The following is a 21390-nucleotide window of genomic DNA, read 5'->3' as shown; positions in this document are numbered from 1 at the left end:
GGTAAGAGTCTGGGCAGTCATGCCCCCCTCCCCCAGCCTTCCCACACAGAAATTTCTGTCAGAGGATAGAACCTGGGCAGGGGTGTCCTTTAACAACTGGCTCTCCATGGTCAGGGGAGCTCTAATTTGTAGCATATGCCAATTTCTATGGTGTAAATATGCCCACTATGGCTCATTTCAACTGGCTCACAATATTCCTGAAAATTTAACAACTGTATCAAAGGACCTGGGAGTCTCAGATGGTCTATAATGAGTACAGAAAAACCTGCCATGGGATACAGAAACCAAGAGAAAAGGAAGAAGGGGGTCATCGTGTCTTGGCAATAAACTGGCATCCTTTAGACTAAGCAATGTTTCTCAAAGTGTGGTCCATGGACTATCTGCCGTGTTTGGGGTATTCGTAAAAATAAGTTCCTGGGCCTCAATCTGGATCTATTAAAGCAGAATCCTGAAAGTGGGACCAGGAATCATTTTTAAACAAGCTGCCCAGATGATTCTGAGGTTTGAGAACTGCTAGGTTAGGGACCCCTGACTTACCCAAGAAGTCAGGATGGGCCACAAGGCAGGTGTGAATTCTACAGAATATTTTCATACCATGGTTCATTATCCACTGTGAAAAATCAGAAACTCAGGCCCTGAGAAAGACCAGAATAAGCAGGGAAATCACCTTAAATCAGGCACAAGGAGATGGTTCTAGATGAGTGAAATGACCATGGACTAGTTACATCAGTTCTTTCTCTGGTCTAACTGTTTAGGGCAAACTTTGGAGTCAGCATGGAAAGGCCTTGCCTGGCACAGAGCACAGCTCTCTGTTGAGACTTTGCAGACCTACTGGGTGAGAAAGGGCCCAGAGAAGGGGTGGGAGCTCTGGAGGTTTTGTCCTTGGAGGAAGGTGAGCACAGCCCTGGACAGCCCCACCCATGGCTCCGGGCTATCTGTGTATCGGCCCTACTCGGCATCCTGGACACTAGGGCTCTAACAACTTAAATAATTTTTATTACAAAAGGAAGAAAAGACCAAAACTTCCCCAAAATTTTCCCATGGGCTTCCCCCTCGGTGCCAATAAATAAGGTGGGGGAGACTGACCGGAGGAGGGGTGGGGTCGTGGTTCAGCAGAAGTGGGAATGCAGAGCCTGGGCAGGGGTGGGAAGGACATCCAGCCCCCTAACCCAGTCCTGGCACTATGATCACATTGGCCGGAACGCAGAACTCTACACTGATAGCGACAGTCTCTGGATGTGTCCCGAGGAGCGTGGCCAGAGAGGAAGGTTATGCCTCAGGATGGCCAGGCTGGCTGCCCCAACCTGCAGCCTTCTGAGTTCTAGGCAGCATTGAGTCCAGCCAGCTCCCTGCTGGCTCCCAGGGAATCTAGCAGCATCAACTGAGGTGCAAGCCCACTTAAGAGGGGCCTAAGATGGATGGAATGAGCCCTCCCCATTGGGGGAGGCAAGTATGAAAAATCATAGTGAGAGCTGGCTGGGTTGGGACCCACTGGTCTCTAGGATAGAAAGAGAGGCCACCCCCCACTGCCAGCTCAGCTTGCAGCTTTGTCACTACACCATGATGGGGGTGGAGGACGCTGGCATTGCCCAAGTCTCAGTGATGTATACCTGTGGTGGAGGAGATGGTAGAAACCAGTGTCCTGCTCAGGTCCCTTCCAGGGCCAGCGCCCTCCTGGCAGGTAGGCCTTTGGACCCATTTGGGCAGTTCTGGGAGGGCAGTAGAGGGATCCTTTCAGCTCCCTGACCCAGCCATGCCCAGCGAGTGGAAGCTGCCCTCTTCCAGCAAGAGACGTCCCAGGCGGTAGAGCAGCTGGGGGTACCAGTGCACACCCTCCCCTGGGGTCCAGCTGCCCCACGCCAAGCTGTGAAACAGTCGCAGGGGCCAGAAGGCCAACTGAGCCAGATGGTGGTCAGCCACGGCCGCGAAGCAAGAGGCCACCACGTCCTCCACCACCAGCGTCCCGTGCCTCGTTAATGGGGCGTAGGCCCCAAGGGCCACATGTGTGGAGACGGCTGCCACTCGGGCAGGCTGCAGGCCTGGGACCCCCGCCACCAGCACATACTGGCCGGGCTGCACTTGGCTGGCAAACGTGGCCCGGAAGTGGGTGGCTGGCTTTGTGTGATTGTTGGCCGTGAAGAGCAGGTGGGCGGGTGTGAGTGCCAGTCGGCGCGGGGGGTCCTGGGTCTCGATGACCTGGAAGGCCCTCAGCCTGTCTGGTTCGCGATCGAGAAAAATGAGTACGTCGCTGAAGGTGGGGTTCCCATCCTCCCCCATGGCCAGCACTCGGTCTCCTGGCCTCACGGCTGACAAGGCCACACGTGCCCCACTCTCCAGGCGCACCTGGGCTCCAGCAGGGAAGCAGCCGCCTGTCTTGGCCGCGGCCGAGTGCTCTGTGGGAAGAAGGGACATGAAGGCATTACTGCTGTGGAGCTTGGATTCCCAGTCACAGCATCCCTCCCCAGTCCAGCCAGAGTTCCTCTTGCTCCCAGGCTGCCCCCCATCGCCATATCCTGTCCCCTGCACCCCACTTTCCATGCAGCTTGGAATCCACCCCAGCCCACAGTGTGACCTTCTGCCCTCCTCCCCAGCCTAATGCTTTGCCAATGAGAGAGCATACTGAGGCTCCAAGACCCAGTGGGTGTGAGGGAAAGGGCCCCCCTGAAGCCCAGGTGAAGCCCCCCCCCATCTGCTCCCAATCCTGACAAGGCTGTGAAGTAGTCAGAGAGGCCAGAGGTCAGCTGAGCCAAGCAGTGGTCAGCTGTGACTTGACACCCAGAAGCTGCAGCTTCGTCGAGAAAGCAAGTTGCTTAGCACCTCTGGCATCTGGATGTCCCATTATTTCTCACCCATTGCTCAGATGCTCCCCAAAATTGCCCTCTCAGACTGACACCCCAAGTTCTGTGCCAGAACCGGCCCTTGGAGGCTATACTCCAAGGGAGAGGAGGACCAGTCAGTGGCGAGAATACAGACTCCTGGGGAAGCTCAGAGTGAATGGCCAGGCCAGGGTGTGGCTCAGTGGCAAGGGTGAAATCACCATCTTCAGTTCATGTGCTGGGTCCTTGTGCGGGGACGGGACACAATGGCATCAGTGGATGGGATGCAGAACAGTGTTTGGGGGCTAGGAGTTATGAAGGCAAGTGGCCACCCTAGGAGCTGGCACCTGGCCGACGTTAGCAGGTGAAGGGTTGATGTGACTTGAAGCGGACACAGTTGACAGGGAAGTGCTGAGGGGAAAGGTCAGGGTGGGGTCACCACTGTGAGCCCAGGTGGGATCAGGAATAGTAAAAGCCTGCCTGGTCTCAGTGTGCCAGGTCTGTGAGTGTGACAGCTGCATGGGGCCGGCATGGAGGGCTGAGCCTGCAGCGAGGGGGGAACCACGCTGGCAGTCACACAGGAACCATTTGAAGCATCCATGACTGGGTTCAATGCAGGTGACAGGGACGCTGACAAGATTTGAGGGAGGGGACGAGGCCCCAGTGCCTGCCAATTCTGATCAACAAGGCGGCCAATCTGGGAAAATCCACTTTATTAAGTCCACTCTGTTTATTCTTGCCCTCATGGCTGGCTTTGCCCCCAAATGTCCAGCTTCAGGGCCCTGGAGGAGAGGTTGGGGACGCCTGCGCCCCCTGAGAGGGGCATACACAGTGCCTTAAAGGGCCTGACCTGCAGCTGGGCTCTGGGTTCTGAACCTCTGGGCTCCTGGCTCCCGCTCAGGCACGCTGGTGTCTGGGCACACTCTGGCCCCTGGTCCCACCCCACCCCCTAGCGTTCTGCACCACACTGGGTGGGGAGGCCGTCTCTGTCAGCCTGGCTTCCTCCATCTGGCCAGCTTGCTCTGTCTTGCACCTCCTGCGGCAGGCTCTGGACTGTGGACCGCCAAGTCAGCACCCAGCGTCGCTGGGACAGGGCCCTGTCTCCCTAGGCTCCTGCCATGACACTATCAGGCACGGGTCGAGCAGGTGGTCAGGAGCAGCAGCGGGGAGCGCCGCGGACGTCCTCTTCCCCGGGGTCCCCGCCTCCATCCCTGGGAGGGCCTCTTCACCTTCTTGGCCCCGGCGGGCCCAGCGCCGCCTGTCCACGCCCTGCGGCCCCGGCCCCGGGCCCAGCCCCCCGGCAGCGGCTCACCGGACTTGACGGAGCAATGCACGTGCGCCTTGGACTCGTAATACACCCAGTCGAAGCCGGCCTCCACTGCCAAGCGCGCCAGCAGTCCGTACTTATTGCGGTCGCGGTCCGACGTGGTGATGTCCACCGCGCGGCCTTCATAATGCAGCGACTCCTCCGAGTGGTGACCATCTTCATCCCAGCCCTCGGTCACCCGCAGCTTCACCCCGGGCCACTGGTTCATCACCGAGATGGCCAGCGAGTTCAGGCGGTCCTTGCAGCGCTGCGAGAGGAAAGGAAGCCGAGTTAGGGGGAGGAGTTGGCCCGCGTGCAGGTTACGACGCAGCCTCGTCCCTCACTCTCCCACTGCACTCGCTGGAGTCGGGAAACCGGGGAGGGTGCTCTGACCCTCTCTCTTAGGAACAGAGAGTCCTAAAGTGCTCCTTCCCTTCTAGCATCAGCTGCCCCAGGGACCTGGCCCGCGCGGTGGCGCCACAAATCTGGAGGGCGCGTCGATCCGCTCACCCTTGGGGGCTTTTCTCTAAGCTCTCTCTCTCTCCTGCTGGGATTACTGATCCCTCCACAGACAGGGCTCCACCTTTTGAGCGCCGGGTCCCTCGGTCTCACCGCGGTACCAGGGACAGGGACCGCCTGCTGCCTGGAGAATAAAGGTGGTAGCAGAGCTGACTGCCTGCAGCCGGCCTGCTAGGCGTGCAAGGCTCGAGGTGCCCAGTAGGTGTCACCGTAGCCCCAGGGCTGAGGCCCCCGAAGCGGCCAGGGCGCAGCAGGCGCGGCAGGTGCGGAGCGCCTCAGCAGCCTGGGGGTGTGTTGGAGGGGAATCCCAAGCCTGCCTGGATCCCTCGGCGCCACAGAGCATTCCTGCTGGGACCCTCATGATCCAAAACCGGCCCGCACCCGCTCAGGGGAGGCGGCAGCCCGGGAACCAGAAGCTGATATAAAGGCCAGCGCCTGGCCTGGCCAGATGGAGGACCACGCGGATCGTCTCCGCTGCAAGGGGTGCGCTCCGGGTTGATAAACCCAGGCAACATTCTCCCTGAGTCGAGAGCCCTCAGCACCTCTGCGCCGCCCCTGTCTGGGAAGGGACCCGAGAAACAGAGCGTGTGATCTCTCCCCTCCCATGGAGTGGGAGTCGAGCCGCGCCCTGGGGGAAGGACGGCAGAGATCATCGTCTGTGCTGGCTCCCTTCGTGCCTGGAGCCCAAGGGACCCCGCAGTTGACTGAGGGGAGGGGCCTGGGGGAGAGGGGCCTTTCCACAGTCCTTCACTTTGAGGTGCCAGGCGCTCCCAAGTGTAGGCAGCCCATGTTTCGAACTACCCCCACCCCTCAGAGCCCAGGCCCCACAGACCCTTGGACTCGGTCTCCCAGGAGCCAACAGCGGCTAAAACCCAAGGCCCTGTCGGTCCTCCCAGGATGCATCCCAGGCTGCAATCTAGCTGGGGGCGCTCACTGCCCGGGGAGGGAGCTCCGCGTGTTCCTTGCCGCCAGGCTTCCAGCCACCCACCTATGTCCGCTCCGCGGCCCCTGCTCCCCGCCCCTCTACCCCCCACCACCCCTCCCCTCCTCGGGTCCAGAGCCCGGGCACGCGCTGTCAATGATTGCCCAGCCCGTGGCCCGGATCCTTATCTGCATTCCTCGGCGCCCGGCCCGGCCCGGCCACCAGCCAACCTTCGCCCCGACACCCGCCGGCCAGACCCGGCGCCAGGGCGCATGCTGAGGGCCGTGGTCTAGCTGCCGTTCCCAGAGCACCTAGAAAGCAGGCCGCCTGCCTGCGGTGGAAGCCCCGGGAGACCACTAAGGAAGGGGACGGAGATCTCTTCCCTTGCGAACCCAGCCGCGGGGAAGAAAGTTTGCTCTCCGCCCCCCCCACCCCCACCCCTTCCCGAGGCGCTTGGGTTGAGCGCCGGTCCTGTTCCGAGCACGCAGAGACTAAAGTTAGCCCTGCTGTGGGGCTGCCCGGCATCCCAGCCCCTCTCTTTCAATCCATCCGCGCCACCAATTCCAGGGACCCCCCCGCCCCCTCCAAGTTCGGTCTCAGAGCCCGGAGGCCTGGCACCTCACCCTTCAACTGCAGCTGCGCCGCTCAGCTCTCGGGACAGACACGTGGGCTTGCCCTTCAAGTTCCCTTCCCCACCTCCACCTCCTGGCTCTAATATTCCCCGCTGTTCCTTAAACCCAGACCCCGCCGGGGCGCTGCTCCAGGAGGGGGCAGCGCTGAGAACCGAGAGCGCACGGGAAGGAAAGGCCAGTGGGGCCCTCCGCGCCCGGAGCTTCTTCGCCTCAGGGGTGCCAAAGCGCCTCGAAATGAAAGGGGCGTAGCCGTGCGGAAGATTAGGCCGGGAGGGACTGGTGCATCCCGGAGGCGCAGGAGGCAGTCGGGTAGAGGTACCTCCAGGTGCCGCGTCTGACCTGAGCTGCCAGCACTCCGGCGCAGAGGGGCCACCGCCAACCGTCTGGGCTGTGGCTCTTGGCAGCGGGGAGCTCTTCTCACAGCCTCCGGCGGGCTCGGGGAATACTAACACTCCGCCGGGACCCCGGCCGGCCCATCTCGGCGAGAGGGGCAGGTGCCAGGGGGCGTGCCAGCCAGTCAAGGAAAGGTGCCAGGGGGCGGGTAGGGCCGGGCAGGTGGCGGTGCTTCGGCGGCGGCGCCCAGCGAGGGCGGTTCGCGCTCACCTGGGTCATGAGGCGGTCGGCGCCTGTGTTCTCCTCGTCCTTGAAGATGATGTCGGGATTGTAGTTGGGGGTGAGCTCCTTGAAGCGCTCCGAGCTGCGCGCGATCTTGCCTTCGTAACGCCCGCTGGCGCCCAGGGTCTTCTCGGGCACGTTGGGGCTGAACTGCTTATACGCGAGCGGCACGAGCTTGCGCGGCGGCCGACGGCGGCTGCCCACCACCCGGCCCGGCCCGCAGCCCCGCGCCGCCGGCACCAGCAGCAGCAGCAGGAGCAGGCAGAACCGCAGTCGGGGCCGGAGCCGGGCGGGAGACATGGCCGGGGAGCCCGGGAGACCGGCGGGAAAGGACGCCTGGTGGGCTGACGGGTGGGCGAGTCGACGGGAGCGCTGCGGGGGCTCAGGCGTCCGGGTGGCTCCGGGGGGCTCCAGGTGGGGGCGCCATGGGCTGCGCGGCGCGGCGCAGGGCCGGCGGGACTCAGGTGCGGGGCGGGGGCCCGGGGCCCTGGCTGGTGGCGGCGCTCTGTCCCCCTCGGCGCCTCGACTCTGAGCTGCCCGGCTCGCCGGCCGCCAATAAATAGGCCGGCCCGTTTGTTTTGGCAACGCGGCGACGGCGGGGGGCGGCGGGCGGCGGGGCTGCGGGCCGCCGGTCTGGGCTGGGCTGGCCGGGCCGGCGGGCTGGCGGGCCCCGCGGTTAGCACCCCGGCCCGGCGGTCAGGCGGCTGGGGCGGAGCGGGAGCTGCTGCCGTCTGCGGCGCAGCCCGGGGCCGAGTGAGAGGGGAAATGGAAGAGATCCGGGCTCGGGCCCCGCGCAGACCGCACCCTACCCATGTCCCTGCCTCCTGTGCGCTCGACAGCAAACCTGCGGCAAGGGCAGCACAGCCTCCTCCCCCTCGGGCGGGCGGCCGCGGCACTAGCCAGCCCTCATCCCGCTCGCTCCTCCGCCGCGCGTCCGCCCGCCCGCTGCCCTTGGCGCCCCCTGCACTGCCTGAGTCTGCCCTCCCCGCCCGGACGCGCCCCACCCCGCCTTGGCCTCGCCTCTGGGCTCCCCGCGGCTCCGGGGTGCCCCGCCAGGAGCTGCCACCCCCACAGAGACCGCAACCCACGGCGCGGCCGGATGCGAGGGGCGGGGGGCAGTGGCCGGACCGTATAGCCGCCTACGGTGTCCTTTGCGGGGAAGTAAACCCAAAAGGCAGGAGGCCGCTCATAACCTGGTGCCCCACCCTGGCCCAGGAGGCGCGCCCTCTCAGCTTGCTGGAGCTGAATTCTGTATCAACCCGGTGCACATCCCACGGCCGTCCGGCCTGAAGCTGGGAGTGGGGCATTCAGCCTCATGAAGAGTAAAGGGGCGGGGGGGGGGGGTTGAGTTGGGAACACTGTTAGAAGAAGCAAGATGAAGTTGCGAAGGAATAGGCCAAGGTGTAGAGAAGAGAGGCTAAATGGTGACATCAACAATACGGGAGAACCCCGACTGGCCACGTTGAAGACGGGCTGGCACAGATCGCAGGGGCCGGGGCTTGCTGAGAATGCAAAAAATGATTCAAAGCCGCAGCACACAGGAGCTGCTAAATAATTACTCTCTTAGTTCTACTTCACAAATGAAAAAGGGCAGAGAATGCGTGGTGGCAGTCAGAGATGTAAACATGGGTTGCATGTGTATTTTAATATGACATTCAGGAAAGCTGAATGAATTAGGATTCATTCTGTTAAAACAAGAAAAGACAAGTGTGTTAAAAACAGACACCACCACCACAAATTATGTAATTTGTTTGCAGTGTTTTCTACAAATTCAATCAAGATAGAAATAAAAGGGTTTAAAAATTCTCATTGCAAGAATATTAATACAATAGGTACTGCTTATGTGCCTGATATATGGAAGCTATTAGACATTATTATACTAAGCATTCTACTTGCATCATCTAATTTAAACTTACAACTCCAAATGAGCTATTATCATCTCCATTTTGAAATTTTCATTTTCAAAAAAACTGAAGATTTTGCAGTTCAGAGAAGAAAAGCAACTTGCTCCTGGCTGAGGGATTCACCCCCTGCCCCCCACACCAACTGACACCAGAGCCCGGGCCCTCACTGGGCAGCACTCAGCCATCCAGTACAGCCTGGGTTTTGGACACTGGTAGATTTTCACAGATGTGCTCACATTTTCTCTGGATCGATTTTATGAACACAAATTCAGAATTGGAAGGGACTCAAAAGAGAGTGTTTAATCCAAGCACTTCATATTACAGAAAAGGAAACTGAGGCCCACAGAAGGGAATTTAGGACGGCTCCACCAGGGTGGAGGGATGTCTGTCACTTGGAAACAAAATGGCTGTTTCCTTTACTTCTCTTTGCCTGTACTTCCTCCCCACACCGCATGTTCGTTCTTATATTTGCATTCAGATTCTGTGTCTCCCAGTTACAGATTACTGTAACATTGCTTCTTTTCCTTGAAAGCTTCCAAAGTGCTTTAATGTATGTTTTTCGGGGTTCAAGAACTATCCCTGCAATATTCCCCACCCCCTCCCTCTCTCCTGCTCAGAACCTCTCCCAATCCAGACAAATAAGGGCTCTCTGTTTTTTAGAGGTCCAAAAAAGAAAATCCCATAGGCTCCCATGGTCACCTATCCCGGTGTTTTATAATAACTTCTTAGAGAAGTTTTGCTTTAAATTCAATCTTTCTTTCTTCTTCGTCTCAAATGCAAATTCAACTCCTTTCCTCTTTTTCTGGCCATAGAGATTAGGGCCATTATCCTGCTTATTATCCAGTATGCATGGTCTTGAAGAGTTGTTAAATTCACTTTCAATCTTCTTTTCTCCAAGTGAAAGACAATTTCTTTAAGCTTCCCTCAGAGGTTCTACCTTATAACCATTTATTAACTTTACCATTCTTCCTCTCATTTCTTCTTAAGTCTTAAGCTGTGATCCTGTTGAATACAAATCTCTGGTAAAGATCTGATCAGCGTCAAATAGGAATTACTTATGCAGTGCGGATGTAGCTTGGCATCAGGGGTGCTTCCACAGCAGGGCAACCTTGTTGGTTTAGATTGTGCTCCACTAAGTCTAGACCCTCCTCGGCCTAGCAACTTAGGAGCAGTGACCAGGGTGTGTCCTGGGAGAAGCAGATGGGGGGCTAACATTTATTTAGTCCTTTCTCTATGACAGGTGCTTTAAGCACTTAGTAAAAATCTTCAGAATAACCCTCTGTGCACAGCAATTATTCTCATTTTACCAGTATACAACTCTAAATCTCTAGAAGTAAAGTAATTTGCCTGTGGTCCCAACAGTCAAGACTTGAACCCAGAGCTTTTTTGCTCCAAACCTATAATCTTTTCTCAGGACACAATGGCCATTCAAGATCTGAATCTCAAATTTAGGTCGGCTTCAGTCCGATCCCCTTCAGTGGAGGAGGGGTGAGAGAACGACAGAGATTGGAAGCATCATAATTTCTACAGCAATGACCTTGGAGCACTTTTAATCCAATTTGGGGCCTAAGGACCTTGGTCATTCCTTAGCTGCCTATGTTCTTAGCTGTTCAGTTGATGTAGGGTAGCTTCTGAGTTGGGGCAATCCACTAGACCTATCAGACAAAGCCTGGCTCTTTTTCTGGTCACTGCCAGGCTTTTGCCTGCAGTAAAATTGGAGAACCGAGGAGTGTCATTCTGGAGGCACCAATGGCCTGGGGTCTGAGCAGCAGCAATAGAGCCTTATCAGGGCACCTCACATCTGAGTCCTGGGCCTGTTGGTAAAATCACTTTTCTTCTCTCAACTTTGGATTTCTTCTACCCCTCAACCATCTCTATTTTGAAGAAAACAAAGTAAAATCTATTTCTTTGGATAATATGATTTTTTGCTTACAAGAGTAAAAGTTGGGAAAATAGTTTGGAAGGAAAGGGAGGGAGGAAAATACACCATTAGAACCTGATAATTTAAACATCTGTTTAGTAGATTACCATGTTGGCATTTTTAGTCAGTCTTGAATTTAACACCATAGTACAAATACACTGTACTAATAGTGATACACACACACACACACACACACACACACACACACAGTGTAGGTCCACACTTCTATAATCAACTAGTCTTTTTTCTCCTGACCCTGCTTCTTGACCAGATCAATCCTGCTCTAAATCCACAGGTGCTAAGCCACAACCAGACAAGTTTCAGGAATGCAGTTAGTCAAATATCCTCCACTGATTCAGTGCACAGCAGCCCTGGCTCAGTAGAAAGAACACTAAGGCCTGGAGTTGGCAGATCTGTGTCTGAAAACTCTCTTTGATACCTTTTACCTGTGTGGCCTTGAGCAAGTCACTTGACTTTTCTGAATTTTAGTTCTCTCATCTATAAAGTGAAAAGTAATATCACCTACCTTGTAGGGTTGTTAAGAGGGTTAAAAATACAAGCTGTAAAATACAAATCTTATGTATAATTCATTTTCATCCTCTGGACAGTTCACTGGCGGTAGCAGTTCTCTGATTCTTATTACTCGTCCACCGGAAATACATCAGGATGCTCATATATGTGAACCCAAGACAGTGGTGGGGATTAAGAGGCCCTACTTCTTTCTATTAGGGAAGCATCTACCTTGTGCATGCTAGTGTAATAGGCACAAAAGGATGGGAAATGCAAACAGAAAAGTAGAAGACATAGTTGTCCTCAAGGTATATACTATTTAACCTCAAATCATGAAAATAAAAGGCAGTTACAAAGCCATGAATGCCATTCATAAATGAGTACAGAATAATGCATTCTAAACTAGATAGATTAATAGATAAGATGAACTTGATCTAGAAGAATATGGAATTAAGAAACAATTAGCCTGGGGTTAGACCTCTTGGAAGAGATGTTTTGAAGGAGGGAAAGGAATGACTGAAAGAAATGAAGAGGACACTCAGGAAAGGACAGTGGCCCAAGCAAAGATGCTGGCCCTCGTAATCATGAAGAGCCAAGTTGGATGATCTAGTAGAGGGGAGAAGCCCTGATATTATCTGATGTAACCTTCACAAAAACCTTATGAAGTTTACACAACCATCTTCATTTTATGAATGAGGAACTGAGGTTCAGAGCTTCTAAGTGAGGAGGTTGGAGAAGTTGGAGTTAGAATCCAGGCCTGTCTGACTCCATAATAATCCAGTTTCTTGGTGAGTGATTCCTAGCGCAAGCATGCTGGGTTGCTGACCTCTGTTCAAGTCACTCATTTTCTCTCTAAATCTAGGAAACTCTTATTATCTTCATCTTGGGCTTTTAAAATTCATACTCTCTTTGACTAACCATTTCCCCAACTGGTTGGGATCATTCTGACTCCTACTGTTGATTTTTTGAAGAGGTTAGCAACTCCACCATATTTCACCCATATGCTGAAATGAAAGAAGCATGCCTGTCTTTCAAGCCTCTGGTCAGCGCAGAACACATTTGGAGATCCAGTTAGAGCCACTCAAAACTAACAATGCTTTAAAAGCTGGCTATTGATTAGAAATGGGAATGTCAAGTTACCTTTGTCCTAACAATAAGCTCATTACAAGGCACTTCAGAGAGATTGAAGCATTAAAGACCTTGCTTTGATGACTTTGACAAGGTAGGAAAAAGTAGCAGAATTAGTTACAAAGAGAGTATTTTCCCCTCAAGTCAGAGACTAAAGACTGTGTGAAACTCTTATAGACAGAAAGACACTTGCAGACAGAAAGACAAACATATAAATATATTTCTGTATATGGATAATAACATGTTTACTAACTAATGGGCTTTACTTCCATCCCAGTGTCTCTATTTGGGAAGAAATTAGTTGCTTAAAGAGAATCTTGGAAGATACTAGTTCAGTGAATGAATGCAGTAGAGGGGGAAGGGGTTCTACTCTTTTACTACTCAAGCGATGCTCCTGACATGCCTGTCAGCTTTCTGTAACTGGGTCTGTACTAGTCCACCCACACTCTCTCACCCGTCTCTCTTGGTCAAGATAGCACCCTAAGGATGCTGGATCTATAGCCAAGGATCTATAGCCAAAGAAAGCAAGAAGGTGTACAGTAACTTACTTTTTAATAACGTGTGTTCTTAGTTTCTGTAAAATGACAAATTCATTCTGTTATGGTTATAGCTAACAAAATGGTATTTAATCCCCACTCTCACCTTATGACTGGTTGCCCCAAACAAAAAAGATTACATCCATTGATATCCACAAATTTCTAAAACCACTTCAAGATACTGCTGGCGTGGAGGGGTATGTGTGTGTGTGTGTGAGTGTGATAATCCTTCTTCATATATTCACTCAACAAGTATTTCTGAGCATCTACTAAGTGCCAGACACTGGTGAGGTGCTCAAGATGTGAGAGAAAAAAAAAAAAAAAGAAGATTCCTGCCCTTATGGAACTTTATTCTAGTGGAAAGGCATTGGGGAGACAAAAATAAATATAAAAATAAAAAATATTACTATATATAAAATAGATAAACAACAAGGTCCTACTGTATAGCACCAGGAACTATATTAAATACCTTGTAATAACCTATAATGGAAAAGAATATAAAAAAGAATCACTTTTCTGTATACCAGAAACGAATACAACATTGTAAATGAACTATATCTCAATAAAAAATAAAAATAAAAGTAAAAAAGCAAATATGTATTATAACGTGTTAGAAGGGAATAAGGACTGTGAACACAAAACATGAAACAGGGTAAAAGGTTGAGAGTACAGCCAGCCTGTGGGCAGCGGTCCGAGGCCAGGAGGCAGGTGGCTCTGTTAAGTAGGGGGGTCAGTGGAGGCCTCATTCAGATGGTGTGACTTAAGCTAAGAACTGAAAGAGGTGAGGGCTTCAACCAAGCAGATACCTAAGGGAAGAGCGTTCTAGGCAGAGAGAAATGCAAAGAGCAAAGGCCCTCAGGTGTTTGCATATTAGAGAAATAGCAAGGAGACCAGTGAGATCAAAGATGAAGCAAGGGGGAGATGGAGTGAATAAGCTTGACTTTCTACTTTCTGATCATGCGAGTGTTTTTCAAACTTTTTATGAAGCTCAGAGTGAAGATAACTTATCCTTTAAAGAGATTTATGTATTCACATGTAAATACAGACACAATGCAGTTAAGTAAAGGCAGGTAACAGAACGGAATTTATCCATAGGATTCTTTTAAATTTTTTTAAAAAGAGATACATACTCATGGCTCTCACTTTCTACTTCACACACTTGAAAAACTTTGGGGGAAAAAAATCTATGCTTTAAATATCATCTTTGGATTGTAGACTTCTTGAGAGCAGAAGATATGTCTTTGTGGCCATAAGACAGCAAGTAGCATAATGCCCCATTGGTGGGAATGCTAGTGATTAAGCATTCAATATATATATGAGTTAATACATGTCTAAGTATTCCTGTTGCTTATTGAATGTGGGTTTTTCTATCTCATTCCCAACACATTTCCAACAAACCCGTGCCATTCCTTTGCAGTGATTTGGAATGCTCCTGTTGGACTTTCCCATTTTGCAGTTCACGTCTCTGTACAGTGTAACCAACTTGGTTTCTTACATCCCCTTTCCTGGTCAGGAATATAGCCCATTCTTTAGAGATTCCATGGGGGATCTTTCTTCACACTGAATTCTTCCCACTAGTTGCCCAAGTTTAACTGTTGAAATGTTTTCCGTCATCTTTAAATCATCTTGATATCAGTTTCATACCTGCTTCAATTTGATTTGATGACTGCCATTAAGGTATTTTTGAGATTCCCACACAGAAGCATACACATCTCTTAGATTTTTAGTCCAAGGAAGTATTTCCCAGATGTCTTTCTGATGGGAAGCTCAGCTCCCACCAAGCAGTCCCTGCTTTAAAATGGCTTTGATGAATGACCCACAGGAGCCATGCCAGTCCCTGAATCATCACATAGCACCCCAGGTGGGAAACATCAAATGTCCTCTGCTGTTGCTCCACTCCTGCCCTATATGAAGAGATTAAATACCTGCAGTTTCATTTGGCACAGCTCTGCTATTTTCATTCTTCAAATCCTAAAAATGCATACACTTTGACCGTTCAATAGTCCACGGTGCTGGAACTAGGGCCTCGCTGTACTTCACCTCATTGACTGATGACACCTCCAAAAGCAGTGTGGCGGCAACTTGTGCCCAGTGGGTGTGTGACAGCCAAGTACAAACTCAAAGTTGGCCACTTCACAAGCTGGGTGCCCTAGGATCTACAACAGGAACGTCCGCTGCCTTTTCCCGAACGTAGCACGTGTTAATTTTCCCCTTTAGCACAATCCAGACACTGCATCTTTTTTTTTTTTTTCCAAAATGCCATTGTACAGCTTACCTACTCCCTCTGTCCTGCTATTCTAATTATATAAATTACCCTGCCACAGTTAATTCGTACTTATTAAAGAGAGCACCATAATGGACATTACCACTACCAGAAAAGCACTCAAGTTGGGGTATCAGTATCACCTTCATACATCATCACAGTATTATTTATATTGCAGATATATCAGGTTACTAATGAAACAGAAATACTTATTACCAGCTCCCCTTCCCCCAACCAGTGCCTTCCTATTCCCCCATATGTGACATACGACCAACTGGCATTGCTTTGTGCCCTGGAAGCACCAGGCAGTAGTAATAAATGAAACTGGCGGTCTTTCCTTCTCATCTGGCAGGAGTCTTTTTCTGTCTTGAATAAGGGATCTCTTTACCATCCAGGATTCCCAGCAGTACTGCTCTTGACCCCTGAACACACACCCAGACCCAGCGGGGGCTTCCCCACCAGCTCCAACTCGTTTCACCACCCCCTGCTCGACCTTCAAGGCCTGGAGTGGGAGGAGAAAGACAGGATGGAGTGCCAGTCGAGAGGATTACCCTTCCCCTACTCCATCCTCCCTTCTCTTGTCACCCATTTCTGACTGGCTGTCGATCCTATCAGGGGTCCATAAAGCCAGGAGGACTCTGGCCCAGGAGAGGGGGGTAGGGGTTAGGCAAACAGGCCAGGGAGGCAGCTGGTTGAAATTTAACCACAATATTCTTGGTCTCTATTGTTTTGAGTGAGGCCCAATATTTCCACAGCAGGATTATAGGATCTGATTAACCATGTTAGACAACAATGCCGAGCTGGGATGGGCTTCCCCTTCCAGCTGCCAATATGAAAAAGTAAATACAACACCCAGATTTCAGAAGGGACTCCCAGCAGCCCCCCAAGCCCTACTCCCCAATTCTAACCCCAAAGTGAGGGGAGGGTAGGAAGAGTGTGACACTGCATGCCCCTTTAACTCCTGGCCCTTGGCCGCCGGCAGGACGAGTAACCTGGCACAATATTCCCAGGTGAGTCAATGGCTGTATGATCCCCACACCCTGGAGTTTTCCAGTGCTTCTTCCGGGTTCCCCTAGGCTGGCCCAGATTCTCAGGAACCCATGAGAGTTAGGTGCTGAGAGGCTAGCGCTCACTCAAAGGGTCCAGGAGTGTGGAAAGCACAGCAAAATCTGTTGGGTTCCAGGACAGAGAAACTGAGGGCAGGTAGGATTTCACAGCTTTGAAGAGACTGAGCCTTTGCTAGAATGCTTTGGTGCTACCTCATGACTTCCCATATGCCAGGGTAGAAAAGTGAGACCCCAGAACTGAGGGGAAGCTTAAAGCCCACCATAAATCAAAGTCTCAGGAGAAAGTATTCCTTGATAGGTCTGGGATGGAAGACAGAGGACAGATGGGCTTCTAGATCCTCAAGTAGAGATGGATTCCCTAGGGTCCCTCACCCATCACAGACAGACAAGCTACCTCACACCCTCCCCCCTCTGAATGTTTCCCCTCAGGGTGGGATCTTCTGAAGCCCTGTCCAAGAGAACATGGAAGAAAAATAGAGCATTAAGAAGCCCTCAACAAGAATACCCTGTAGCAGCTTCCAGGAGGTCACAGCAGCTAGGGAAAATCCTCTCTCCAGAGCGTGGGCTGCCTTCTCTTCTGGCATTTCTCTCTGTATCTAAGTGCCTAGCAGAATCCACTACAGTTCTGTGAGTCTGTATATTTACTCATGTTGGTAACAGGGACTAGGAACCAAGGGTCCTGAGCTCTGAGTTTAGTGGCTTCCTTGTAGAATGTCACTTACTCCTTTTGAACAGTTTCTTCTTCAGGAAAATTAGAAGACAGAAAAATACTTCTGGAAAGAGCTCAGAAAAGCATATCGTGACTGTATGAAAACCCAGTTAACATAAAGTTGCACCCTTTAGTAGTATAATACCAACACCAACACAGTGATATTTTTTGATTTAGCGTTAAAAACTGACCCTGTTCTCAAAGAATATATGCCAATGTAAGGATGAAAACAAAAAGCCCATAGGAAATGTGCATATAAACACTGATTATATTAACAGCACAAATAGTGAGGAGGTGGGCAGAACAGATGAAGTGAGCTTACTACATCACGAGGAAGGGTAATTAAGAGGATTTTAGGTTTCCCCGATATTCTTTGGAGCAAATCCCCTTAGCTTCGTAAACAGGAGGAAATGAAGGACAGAATAATTGGAAGAAGGAAATGCCCCTGGTGACAATGTCAAGAACGAGACCAAATCTAGGACGAGGAGAAAAGGCACGGGCTTTTCCATCCCCACTCCCACCATCTCTGTACAGAGAATGACACACCGGCTCCTGTTTATCTCCCCAGCAGACCAGGGAGGAGGAGGTAAGGGCTTCGGAAAATGGGAGGTTTAAGTGAACAGGAACGCAAGAAAAGGGAGTTCAAACGGACCACGGGATAAAATTAAGAAGTAGCGGGCTGAGTATTCAGGAGACTTGAGCATCTCTCCCTCCCCCAAGTGCTCACCGAAGGTGAACTGTATCAGACCCGTGGAAGGATCTTGGTCCAACAGGAACAGATTCTTTCCAAGTCCAGAGTACAGGAGCTCAGATCTCACTCTTTGCCACTTTACACCCTAGGGACTCCAGGGCTAGCTCCTCAGGATTCAGTGGGCAGAGACTAGAAGCTCCTTCCACCCTTTTCAATAATTTTACTACCCCTTGGACACACTCCTTGATCTGGAAGATTGGCTGACTGGTGACAGAACAGAGAATGACCCTCGTGGGGTTTTCCAGGACCCAGCCCTCAGGGTTGCTGAGAAAGCCCTCGGTGAGGCCTGAAGAGAGGAGGTGCTGCCCAGCTGGAGTGCTAAGGGATGAAGATTTCTCTCCCAGCAAAGAGCTGGCCTGTACTGGCTGACCGTGGGGGAGGGGTGAACCACCAGCAGGGCCAAGTAGGCCTTGCAGCCTAGGTGGCGCTATTTCTCTACTTTTTAGGTCAAGTTCCTGCAGGAACTTCCTCGAGGTCCCTAGTCCTGCTCCTGGTTTGCTGGCTTGCTGCTGTAAACCACCTTATATTATTTTTTTTTCTAAAAATACTCCAAAGCAATTGAAAGAGTCCCTTCTCCCACCAGCCAGCCCTGGCCCCAGCCCCGGCCCCGGGGAGCGGGTGGGTAGGCGGGGAGGTGGGCCACTGCTTTATTAAACACAGGGAAAACTAATATTTACGGAATAAAATTTATGGAGCAGCCACGAGAATTCGACCCTTTTATGTGCATGTGGAGTGGGGCTGGGCCAGCCTGGGGGCCTCAGGGAGGGGCCCAAGCCAGGGGGCAGGGCTGGAATACAGCCTGGCTAGGCCAATTTGTCAAGGCAGGGATTTCCCTGGAGTTGCCCTGGGATGAATGATTTTCAAACACCACCCTTTGCGCTGGGGGGCAAGAGCTTCAGAGCAAGAATGACTGAGGCAGGGCCTCGGGGAGCAATGTTTCTCTAAGGGTGTGTTTGGGCAATACCCCCATGGGGGCAGCAACCTCTGGGGATAAAGGGGGCAGTGGGCGGGGAGGTCATTAGGCATACTCTTACTTAACCTTTTTAAAAAGTTACACATTCTTTTGAGAACACGGGGAAAATAAATTATGCTCTTAAGATTTTACTTATAATTTTAGGGGATTCACAAACCCCTGATCCCGCTCTGATTAAAAATGCCTGCTGAGACTGTGCTCTTAGGGCAGAAGGATTATCTAGGGTGAAGAACCCTTATTCTCCCCCAGCTTGCTGCAGAAATCTTTCCATTTTTCATGTGGTCTCATACCTTGAAATCTGGCCATCTAAATAAACTATGCCAAGAGAAACTAAACTACAAAGTCAGTCATCTGACGGATTGTTTTTACATAGTTCCCAATTCACTTCAATGACAGTCACTACCAGGGCACAGACTGGGTCTGAGGGTAAAGAAAGCTATCAGCAGCAACTGGGAATGAGCCCTGGTGGAGCTCTCGCAGACTCTGCCAGCAGGTAAAGGCCTGGTGGTAAGTCCTGGAGTGCGCCAAGGCGCCTCCCTTGAAGAGCTAATAGGGAGTAGAAAGCACATCCTCTTTGAAAAGAGGCAGCGTCATGGGAGAAAGAAGGACATTACATCCTTCCTGGAAAATGTTTTCGGTAATGTATGTAATAATGCAGTTTAGAACTCAAGCTGTCTGGGTTCAAATTCTGGCTGTTACTTATTAGCTGTGTGACCTCTGATAAGTCACTTAATCCCTTCAAGACTCCATTTCCTAGTGGGTTAACAGTATCTTCCTCATATGATGCTGTGAGGATTCAATGTCAGGCACTCATTAGAGTACCTGGTATACATTAACTGGTAGCTGTTTATTATCGTTATTATTATCATTATTATTTTATGATTACTTGGATCATCCTCTTTCCCCCCAAGACTTGACATGGGGACAGACACACCAGTCCCAGCCAGAGAGGACATGTGGATGAGGAGGCCTTTGACCATCGTAAGTAACTAAATCAGAAAAGGCCTCTACCTAACAGCTCCCAGTGAACATCTGAGTTCTACTTCCCTTCCTGTCTCTCCAAGGTAAAGTTTCAGATGGTCTTACCTATAGAGGAAAACCTAGCAGAGAAGGCCAAGGAACTCTGAGAATCCTGGTCTGCTAAATCTTCTTTTTTTTTTTTTTTTTTTTTGGCCATGCCGTGCAGCTTGTGGAATCTTAGTTACCCGAGCAGGGCCACAGCAGTGAAAGCACCGAGTCCTATCCACTGGACAGCCAGGGAAGTCTCAAATCCTGCTAGATTTGTCCAAAGAGTTCACTTTCTAACTAAGATTCTGCCTATCTCATACAGTCTTTACATTTTTTCCTGCTAAGCACTATTCATTCTATACATCAATTCTTTTGGTTCCAGAGAACTCCTCTGGCCATATTTCCTGTTCCCTGTCATCCTATCTTTTCTAGTTCTTCTAGTTACTGTGTTATTTGAAGTGAAGTGAAGGATGGGAAAATAAAATTCCTTTTTCTCCCACTCCGGGAAACTAACTTGGCCCTAGGGCTCAGAGCTCTTTGTAATTTCAATCCCATATTCAATCCCGTATTAACCTGTTGTCTATGCCTTGGAAATAGACAAAAAACACCCCATATCAAGTTGGACCAAAGAGCACAGAAACCATATGTTCTGCTATCTTGTGCCCACCATGGAGAGAGGTCTCAAGATCAAAGCTCCCGAATGGAGGCTTAGCACAGGCCACAGAAGAGAAGTATAAGAAGAACCTGAAGGATTAGACCGAGGGCCTAGACTTCTTCCAGAGACAACAATGGGGTGGGACCCAGTAAAGTGAAGTGAGTTGGTTATGTGTTCCACAGATAAGCAATCTCAAAAGCAGGGGAGTGTGAGTGCTTTTTATGCCATGCTAAAGAGAGGAGAGGGTCTCTGAGGAACACCTGGGACTGGCTAGGGACTCTTAAGAAAGGTAGACAAGGCTTCCTAAGCATGCTGTGCCTTTTTGCAGACCTGCCCCATATACCTAAAGTCCATGGTAGATCCTGGGTCTAGAGAACCTTCACCAAAAGAAAGGAGGGCATGGGATTCCCAGAGACTGGCTTCCACTCGGACAGGGAAGGCCAGTGCCCGATGGGTTGGAGCCAGGATTCCCTCAATTAATAGTATCCATGCCTGTCAACATGAACTTCAGTTATCTCGCCCTTACAGTGGAGTCCCTGACTGTGTAACTCTGTGTCAGAGATGCTGCTGCCAAAGGACCTCCTTTCACGGTGACACTAGGAAACTACTCTCCGAGCCCATCCTCAGCAGTTGAGACAGCGACAGGTTAACTGAAGAGCCCCCTTAGCTTCTTCCTCTTGACCTTCAACAGCTGAGGTCTCTGCATAGGGCCTGAAGTAACCTAGAAAAAAAGGAACCCAAGTTAATAGAGGTTTCGAACAGTTCCACTTAAGTTAGGAAAAGAAATTCCTTCCCCCCATGGCTCTGGTTAAGACGGGTGGCTGACGCAGGAGTTTTGAAGTCCATGTCAGGCAGTGAATGTGATATAAGACTCTATGCAGGAGATACGCACATCACTTCTCCCCTAGGCAACAACCTCACAGACCATCACTGCAAGTGCGATAAGGCAGAAAAGGAGTCAAGGTCCATCATTCAGAAGAACTGCAGAGAGGAGACAGCAAGGGAAGATGCAAAAGACCATGACTCTCCATCCAGAAATCCACAATTTAGATGCCTGGTCACAAATATCCCCCAGTGTTGTTAAGGCAGTGTCAACTACGTGACAATTCCAGGGACCACTGGCTTGGGAGCTATAGGTGCAGACTCTCCCAAATC

General features: G+C 51.3%; 2 protein-coding genes across 3 annotated transcripts in view; both read right to left on the bottom strand.

Moving 5' to 3' along the window:
* Nucleotides 1–1028: 1028 nt before the first annotated feature.
* Nucleotides 1029–7125, bottom strand: IHH (Indian hedgehog signaling molecule). Its single transcript, XM_068543773.1, has 3 exons — nt 6799–7125; nt 4129–4390; nt 1029–2393 (listed from the first exon to the last, which is right to left on the bottom strand). The coding sequence occupies exons 1-3, from the start codon at nt 7108–7110 to the stop codon at nt 1735–1737; spliced, it is 1233 nt and encodes a 410-aa protein (XP_068399874.1). The 5' UTR covers nt 7111–7125; the 3' UTR covers nt 1029–1734.
* Nucleotides 7126–13422: 6297 nt separating this feature from the next.
* The window catches only part of NHEJ1 (non-homologous end joining factor 1), an 81969-nt gene continuing 74001 nt past the window's right edge, over nt 13423–21390 (bottom strand). For both annotated transcript variants that reach the window (XM_068544427.1, XM_068544426.1), the window contains exon 8: nt 13423–20956. In XM_068544427.1, coding sequence (XP_068400528.1) covers nt 20882–20956 — 75 coding nt within the window. In that variant the 3' untranslated portion in view covers nt 13423–20881. The remainder of the gene's footprint in view (nt 20957–21390) is intronic.

Source organism: Eschrichtius robustus, chromosome 5 (assembly GCF_028021215.1).
Source record: "Eschrichtius robustus isolate mEscRob2 chromosome 5, mEscRob2.pri, whole genome shotgun sequence".
NCBI classification, from domain to species: Eukaryota; Metazoa; Chordata; class Mammalia; order Artiodactyla; family Eschrichtiidae; genus Eschrichtius; species Eschrichtius robustus.
The sequence above is the reverse complement of the archived record's forward strand: the minus strand, read 5'-3'. Positions and strand labels throughout refer to the sequence as shown.

Excerpts from the sequence above, each read along its gene's own strand:
- IHH (XM_068543773.1), bottom strand. The coding sequence starts at position 7,110 with ATGTCTCCCGCCCGGCTCCGGCCCCGACTGCGGTTCTGCCTGCTCCTG. Across the intron at positions 4,391-6,798 it reads CCGACCGCCTCATGACCCAG|CGCTGCAAGGACCGCCTGAA; the intron begins GTGAGCGCGAAC and ends TTCCTCTCGCAG. Across the intron at positions 2,394-4,128 it reads GCATTGCTCCGTCAAGTCCG|AGCACTCGGCCGCGGCCAAG; the intron begins GTGAGCCGCTGC and ends TTCTTCCCACAG.